The 8210-nt window shown below is 33.1% G+C and overlaps 3 protein-coding genes across 3 annotated transcripts; 1 reads left to right on the top strand and 2 right to left on the bottom strand.

Annotated features, from left to right (window-relative positions):
• Nucleotides 1–1155: 1155 nt before the first annotated feature.
• Nucleotides 1156–3829, bottom strand: LOC112749875 (uncharacterized). The gene is made up of 9 exons (XM_025798299.3): nucleotides 3688–3829; nucleotides 3506–3600; nucleotides 3360–3424; nucleotides 3220–3263; nucleotides 2798–2875; nucleotides 2403–2556; nucleotides 1841–2014; nucleotides 1605–1664; nucleotides 1156–1515 (listed from the first exon to the last, which is right to left on the bottom strand). The coding sequence occupies exons 1-9, from the start codon at nucleotides 3816–3818 to the stop codon at nucleotides 1405–1407; spliced, it is 912 nt and encodes a 303-aa protein (XP_025654084.1). The 5' UTR covers nucleotides 3819–3829; the 3' UTR covers nucleotides 1156–1404.
• Nucleotides 3830–4465: 636 nt separating this feature from the next.
• On the top strand, nucleotides 4466–5661 carry LOC112749874 (uncharacterized). Its single transcript, XM_025798298.3, has one exon. The coding sequence runs from the start codon at nucleotides 4466–4468 to the stop codon at nucleotides 5513–5515; it is 1050 nt and encodes a 349-aa protein (XP_025654083.1). The 3' UTR covers nucleotides 5516–5661.
• Nucleotides 5662–5759: 98 nt separating this feature from the next.
• LOC112749876 (ferredoxin C 1, chloroplastic) lies at nucleotides 5760–6281 on the bottom strand. Its single transcript, XM_025798300.3, has one exon. The coding sequence runs from the start codon at nucleotides 6279–6281 to the stop codon at nucleotides 5838–5840; it is 444 nt and encodes a 147-aa protein (XP_025654085.1). The 3' UTR covers nucleotides 5760–5837.
• Nucleotides 6282–8210: the final 1929 nt, after the last annotated feature.

Here is an 8210-nt window from a genome sequence, read left to right as displayed (position 1 = left end):
ATTTATTTCCCACACTTGTTTTGAATCAAATCCATTGTGGGCACTGATAAACCTGGAAACACCAATACTGAATCTAGGACTGGTTTTATATTTTAAGCAGAAATATTCCGCATGCCCGTGCTTAAGAATGAAAGGTCATTGGCGAGCGAAATTCTTAAGTGCTTAAAGAGTAAGATAATATCCTTGTTCTAAAAGGTTTATCTTTTTTCAATTTAAATTTTAAAAATTAATAAAATGAAAATTAATCTCAAAATGTTCCACATGATTGAAATGGAACAAAATAAATGGCGCATAATAAGAGCATTCATTTGTTCGTAGAGCACACAAAAAATTCTCAATTGACCTCGCTAAATTACAAGTTCTTTTCAAAATTTCAATACTTAACACAGGATTCGCAGATTTAGTTCACAAGAATAAAATAGTAGGGCTATGGCACCATAACAGACATAACTTAACTTTTAAGATTTAGGGGGGGAGAACATAAATGTACTTGAGGATTCAGCCGTGCATTATGGAATTCACACATGCATATATTCAACCCTATTATTAAGTGTTAGGTTGGGGAGGTCGTCATCCACAATCTACAATTATATCAATATAATATAAGTTGACAATGGTGTTCAACTGAGTTTAAGAATTGTCCCATATTAGCAATTTATGTGTTATGCTACATTAGATGAAAATATGGAAACAAGCTCCTTTTTTAATGTGATAAGGATCGATAGAAAACTATGCCAGGGTAAGGGAAGAAAGGAATATCTAGAACAAGACGAACATAATGAAAAAAATTAGCATAAACTCTCTTAACGAAACACTAATAAAAGGTTAAATACACTGCAATGACTGGCCAAAATACAAAATCTTCAGTGACAAGACATCTCTATAAATGAGAAGGCAATATATTGAGGGATTTTTATATTCGTTCATGAATAATGATTGATTCATGGGCTAATTTAGCTTATCGAAAATGGGCTTCCACATTCATTCAATCATGCAACAAAATGTGATGAAATGCCTTCATTGTCAAATGACAAAAAATAATACTGGAGCAACCGGACTGCTTCGCATCTAAATAATTGATTTAGCAGCATATTGAGAAATCAAACTGACACCATGGACTAATATAAAGGGTAATATAGGATTGCAAATTAGAGATTATCAAGTAAATGCTGGCTTAGAAGTTTTTATCACTTTTAATAGCTTGGCACGGCATTCTCAAATGCCACTTTCAGTTATTTTATTAAACACATTACATAACACTGACTAAATTTTCCATTCAAATCAGAAGAATCATCTTCATTCTTAACCAGCGAGGATGCTGAAAATGTAAATGCAACAATTGCTAGGTATAATTTCAATAGAAGCTGTCATATACACTACAAATACATGACAGATCTTACAGGATTATAAAGCTGATGAAGAGGGGAGTTCAGTGACACTTTGTAGCCATTCTCTAAAATAGGCCTGACAATCGACCTCTGCTGGTGAGAGAGCAGCAAGGGGAGTCACAGTAATCTAAAAAGAATGAAATTGCTTTCTATGTCAGCCACAATTTTGTATTCAACAAATGTGATATATAGTTATATTTATTATTATATACTTACATATCCTTCCTGTAGAGATTTGTGATCTGTATCCTCATGATCAAGTACATAACCTCTTACCTAAAATAGTTAAAATCTTAAGAGTATTACATCATGTTCAAGCACAACACTAAGGTGTGTAGAACTTGTAACAACGGGAGGAGTTCATCAAGAGGTATTTGATGATAACCTACCCACAAGTGAATAGCAAGAGTTTGAAGTAAATAAAAAGAGAGAAAAGAATGAAAAGAACCCACCTCTCTCGCAAACAAAAGTTGTTCTGATGATACAGATGATGTGCAAGTATCCTTAGGTGTTTCTGTATCTATATTGGTCATATCAGATGACATTTTTCGTTCTTCTGTCTCAGAGGTGACCTGCTTCCATCCCATTCTTACAATACTATTACCCTGCTTAGTCAGCTTGTAACCCTTTTCAGAGGCACAAAACACAAATTAGTTATTAGTGATTCTATGATAGAAGTTTAATAAAATATTGGTCCATATAATATCAATTTTAGTATAGGTTCCTATAATTTCTTACCATATAGATTCTGACATTCATGGATCAAAATCAAGATAAATTATACTACAGAGTCCAATCCTTTATGAAATAGGGACAATTTCTATCAGCAACTACATAACTAAAACCCTAAAAGTGCTAAAATAATAAGGACCATACTTAATTGTAGGGACAACAAATCAAATTTGTGATACTATGGAAAAATATAACTTTCTAGAAAAACAAGACTAGCAGAGTATAACATGTTAACCATTTGTCGCATATGAAACACATATTGCAAAGATTGTCATAACAAACCTTATGATTAGCAGCATTGTTTGGCACATCTATATTCAAGAAACATCTTTGAGGGAAACTTTGGTTCTTTATCTCAACCAGTACAGCACTTATGATAGGTATGCATGCTTGTGCAGCAAGAGTGAAGTCATGTACATTACTCTTTCCCTTAACCCTGCCCGTACCACAGACTCCAAATGATCAAATGAAAAGTTGTTGCTCATTTTAGTAGGACATAGAAGTTAGAACATAGATTATTGGAATAGCTCATAATATGCTTGACCCTTAATGATATTACGTTTAGACATTGATTCTGCAGCTCGTTACAATTATAAGCTAACAAAATGGTTGCAAACTTCACCCAGAAATAAATATCCAGGATAAATAAAGCAATTTAGCCACAGAAGCGTACATACCAGTCATATGAAACAGAGATAGCAGGTATACCATTGAAAAAAGCCTCGCGAGCTCCTGCTACAGTGCCCGAGTAAACACTAGAAAGGGAAATACTTAGTACAGCCATGGGAAAAACACTTTCTTAACGGAGTTTTTAAGCAACAATGGTTGTTTTCTAGTTGCTTTGCAAATTATAATTTTGTGCATCTCAAATTGCAGGGAGTTAATGATGATTACATCGTCATATGGAGTAAATTACATCTACTAGGCATCTTTCAGTTAGATCAATTGCTATCAAATGGAAAATGCCAATTTTAAGAAGGGATTTGAAAACTGCCTCCGAGTCATCCTCACTTGGTTGGCAAAGATGAATGATTTGCAGCTGAGAGCCCATTAGATTGAATAAAAGTGTGCAGTTTAGGAAGACAAGAGTGTTACATACATGTGATAGCCACAGTTGCTACCCTTGTTTATGCCACTGACTACCTGTGCAAATGGATACAATAAAGAAAAATATGGACGATGATGATAGCTTATAAACAACAACAAAGGTCTGAAATGAGAAGGGAGAGGGTAACCAACCAGATCAGGTACCGTAGGAAAGAGTGCTTTTGAAACTCCGAGCGAAGTACAATCAGCAGGAGTCCCTGCACGTTGCGTAAAGAGAGACGGTTATGAGAAGAAAGGAGAGATGTGTATTCTGATTCAAAGGAACGGAATATTGGAACCGGAGACGGCGAAGGCGGTGGTTCCGTCAATGTGTACTTGCTTTGCAGCTATCGGGTGGAGCCAAGTGATGCTGTGGCTAACTGCTGACTTCTCACTGCAAAATCAACATCATCATCATCATCATCATCTAATTCTAATTCTAAGTTAGTATGAAATGAATTAAACAATTGATTGAACGAACCTATCAGGAGCGCAAACTTGAATTTTGAAGAGATTGGTGGCGACAAGAGAGTGAACCAAAGCTCGCAAGCCAGGAGCATCGATTCCGTCGTCGTTCGTCACCAGAATTGTTGCTCGCTTATCCTCTTCCATCTCTCTTCTACTTTTAGGTTTTAGCTGCCTCCGTTTTTTTTTTTAACTAAGATAGGAAATTTGATTGATATGAAAATATTGGGTCCAAATATGAGCCTCATACATCAGCAATGTCTATGGGATACCCCACCAAATGAACACACAGCCAAGACAAGAACCAGAACATAACTTTCCTCTTATCTTTCCCTTCTTCGAAAATCTTCATAGGGAGCTCAGCCTTGCCTTCAAAAATATGAGCGTTTCTAGCTTTCCATATGTGCCACAAAAGGTAGGCTGCTTGCAGAATCATCTTTCCTCCATGTCTCTGAAGTTTGAAAATTTCAGTTAAGGCCAACCACCATCTCCATGGGTTTGTGCCTTGGTTCAAGTTGGGGATCGCTAATCCAGAGTGCTGCCATATCAAAGACGACTGAGGACATTAATCAAGCAGTGTAAGGTATTGCCTCCATTTTTCGAGTTTGCACTACATCTCAGACAAAGAAAGGAAGGCGAAAGTTTGAGGTTTCACAATCTCGAGTTTCAGTTTCGCGCAATTTCTGTCCCTGCACGCCAACTGTTCGGTGTTTTGCTTCTTTGAGAGCTTTAACATTTTGGGTCGCACTATTCTCATGTAAACGGAGCCATCCAGTTCTGTATCCAAAACTCCGATGATGGTGTTCTTCCTCGCAACAAGAGCTGCTTCCTTATACAACCAACGTTTTCTGTTGAGAAAATCCAGTTTCTGGTTCAAGTATCTCACCGCCATTCCCAATAAGGATGATGGCCATGGAACTGCATCTGTGCCACCTTCTGAGAGCTCCCCTACCCTTCATCTTTCACCATTTTTATCCAATTTTGATCACCCTCCAAGTGGATATAACATAGAGCTTGTAGATGGTGATGCTTGGGGTGTCTCATCTGGGGTGGCACAAGCCTGGCCAGGAAGGCATTCAGCTAGATCAGCAGCTACTACATTTGCACACCATGGTATTGATGAACCTGTTGATTGTAACCCCTCTCGTGTTGAGGATGACATGGATTTGGAAGATATAGATAACATGAGGGTTCGTGGGAATCTGTTCTATAAGCTCGAGCGCAGTTCCAAGGAGTTTGAAGAGTATAATTTAGATTTTCAACGCAAGAAATCTTCCAAGAAGAAAGACGAAAAGAAGGAAAACACTAAGGAAGCAAAGAAAGCTAAGGAGTGTCCAAATCCAAATGTGACTTCCAATTCCAAAGATAAGCTTCCGAAAGATCATATCGCAACAAGAAGCAGAATTGTTATGGTCCGGTTGGATGAAATTAAAGATGTTTCTCCTGAGAACAAGAGGCAAAGGACTCCCACTTTTAACCAGCTTACGGGTCCTTATCATGAACCATTTTGCTTGGACATTTACATATCTAAAGGCTCTGTTCGTGCTAGCATTGTTCATAGGATAACTAGCAAGGTTGTTGCAGTGGCACATTCCATTTCTAAGGATATGAAGTTTGACCTGGCTTCTACCAAGAACAAGACCACCTGTGCTGCTGTGGGTGCCATTCTGGCTCAGAGAGCACTGGCTGATGATATTCATGACGTGATTTACACTCCAAGAAAAGGAGAAAAGCTCGAGGGAAAGCTTCATATTGTTCTCAAGTCTATCATTGACAATGGCATTAATGTGAAGGTAAAGATCAAGCAAAGATTCAGGAGATCAATTAAACCCCATTCTACCTAGGAGTATGCTAGTTCTATTAGCATTATCTATTGGACTATTGGTGGATGGATTTTAAGCATTTGGAAACTGTGAAGCGCCATTTTTTATTCCACCCTTGTAACATGTGAACAAAGTTTAGTATTTAAATAAAACTGCACTTCAGTCTTGATCCTAGGTAAACCATAAACATTGTTTCAACATTTGACTAGAGTCAGATATATCTGTTTCATGCATCAAAGAAAATGCCGAACAATTGAAATATACATTAAAGGAAGAAAACTCAATGGCATTGAAGAAAACCCATTAGCAGGATGGAATTACATCTAGAAAAGTGAAAAGTAGATTAGTCATTTGAGGTGGCCAATTGGAGGGAGAGGAGCTCATCCTCCGGGATAATCCTAATATGGCAATCGGAGCGAGGGTAGGCAGCACACAAGAGGGCATAGCCGCGGTCGACGACATCATCGCTGAGCATACCATCGCTCTGATCAACAGAGCCACTAAGAAGACGAGCAGGGCAAGTCATGCAGACACCAAGCTTGCAATCATAGGGGACATCCAAGCCAGAGTCGATTGCCTTCGAGAGTATGGTCTCATCAGGTTCCACTTCAAGATGGGTGGACTGCCCCTGATGCTCAATCAACACTTTATAGGACCGCACAATGAATGATGAACGTGAAGCAAGGCGTGGCCGCACACTGTTGAGCTTGGTGGTGGTAGGGTGGTTTTGTTTCAGAAGAGCAAAGGATGGTTTGAGCGGAGTTGGAGTGAAGTGAAGAGCTGCCATGGTTTGCGCTTTAGACCGATGGGGCGAAGCGTGTGGTGCTGAAAAGGATAAGGCTTCTGCTGCTTGTGCGCTTCTTTCCCGTTGTTAATTATATTCTATATTTTATATTCTATACCCAATATAAAATAAAAAATATAAAATATATGTTAAAAACTTAAAATATAAATATATATTAAAAATAAATTAAATTACATATATATTTATATATATTAATGATTGATTTTAGTAATTAATTTTAGTATATAAATGATATTTTTTGTATATAACTATAGTAGTAAGAATATTGATTGATTATATATGCTGAAAACAAAATATCAGGGAAGTCACTAAAAAAATCGACCATTTAATTATTTTTGTTAATTTTTATAATTTTATTAAATTTATAATTAAATTTTTATTTTTTTAATTAAATTTTTGTATTATTTTTAATTTTATAATTAAATTTTTTTAATATAAAATATATTAAAGTTAATTAAATATTTTTTTGTAAATTAAAAATATTTATAATTAAAAACATAATTAAATTTTTAATCGTATATATTTTAAGAAAAATATTCTATTAATTTTAATATTTTTTATATATAAAAAATTTAATTAAAAAATTAAAAATAATATAAAAATTTAATTAAAAAATATAAGAATTTAATTAAAAATTTAATAAAATTATAATGAATAATTAAACCAAAAAAAGCAAGGTGTGACCCCTATTTTTAAGTTACCAAAAAGGGCATGGTAATAATTTCCTATTTTATCCTAAATTAAAAGGGGTGAATTTAAAACTAGCTCTATAATTTGTATGTATTAGACACATCATCTTTTATGAATTAATAAATTTTATTAAATAAAAATTAAAAGATATTATAAAAAATATATTAAATTATTGATAGATTTTATATATATAGAACATATTAATACATATATATATAAAATGTATAAATATAAAATATGTAAATACATATAAAATATTTTTTATTTATTAAGATTAATTACTATACAATGTTATTTTTAATTAAAAAATATAAAATAACTAAATTATTTTATATTGCTTAAAAATAATTAGGTTATTTGTTAAAAAATAAAAAATATAATAATAATTAATTTTGTTAAAAATATAGTATTATATAATATAATTTTTCTCCAAATATTTGTAAACATGTATTTTATGCAAAATATTATATATAATATTATTTTAATAAAATTAACTACTTATATAATAATATATTTTTTAATGTGAACAAAATTATTCTCTGATATTAAAATGTTGCTTTTTTATTTTTTTACACATTTAAATTTTTTTTAATTTCTTTATTTATATTAAATAAAAATAAAAAAGTAAACAATTTACATGACTTATTTTTATTTTTGTTTTTTTACCTATATTTAAAAAAAAAATCAAATTGAGTCTTTTGGCTAAGTTGTAGAACCTTCTTAGCATAATTCCAGAGTCAGATAGAATTAATCAACCTCTCGATTATTCTATCATCTTGCTCTTGTTCTCGCTCTCGCTCTCTTGCTCTTACTGTCCCTCTCTATACGACACCGTGTTGATGATGATGATAATGATTAAGTTTGCTTGCTAGGTATAATAATAAGAACAAGTGGAAATTGGAAGAGAAAAAAAAAAGATGTGCAGTGATTTTTTTTCAATTTTTTATTTTATTTTAAACAGCTAACTAACCATCCTTAAATTTCAACCTCTTCACTTTATCTTATATTTTAAGAAAAACTTTTTTATATATATATATGATATTTTATATTAATGAATTAAATTTAAAAAATAATATACTAATCATTTTAATAACTTTTTAGATAAAATTATTCAAGGAATAAAATATAAAAATTTTGTTAATTTATTTGTTATCTTTATTAACAGATTACTTTTTTTTTAAAAATACTACATTAGATAAATTTGACACAAAAATAATGGAA

This window comes from Arachis hypogaea, chromosome 15, assembly GCF_003086295.3.
Source record: "Arachis hypogaea cultivar Tifrunner chromosome 15, arahy.Tifrunner.gnm2.J5K5, whole genome shotgun sequence".
NCBI lineage: Eukaryota > Viridiplantae > Streptophyta > Magnoliopsida > Fabales > Fabaceae > Arachis > Arachis hypogaea.
This window is presented reverse-complemented; position numbering and strand designations above follow the sequence as displayed.

Bases quoted from the DNA above. Each gene is read 5' to 3' on its own strand.
- LOC112749875 (XM_025798299.3), bottom strand. From the start codon at position 3,818: ATGGAAGAGGATAAGCGAGCAACAATTCTGGTGACGAACGACGACGGA. The intron at 2,557-2,797 runs GTATGTACGCTT...TGGTACGGGCAG, and splicing joins ATCTCTGTTTCATATGACTG to GGTTAAGGGAAAGAGTAATG. The intron at 1,665-1,840 runs GTGGGTTCTTTT...TAACTATTTTAG, and splicing joins AACTTTTGTTTGCGAGAGAG to GTAAGAGGTTATGTACTTGA.
- LOC112749874 (XM_025798298.3), top strand. From the start codon at position 4,466: ATGATGGTGTTCTTCCTCGCAACAAGAGCTGCTTCCTTATACAACCAA.
- LOC112749876 (XM_025798300.3), bottom strand. From the start codon at position 6,281: ATGGCAGCTCTTCACTTCACTCCAACTCCGCTCAAACCATCCTTTGCT.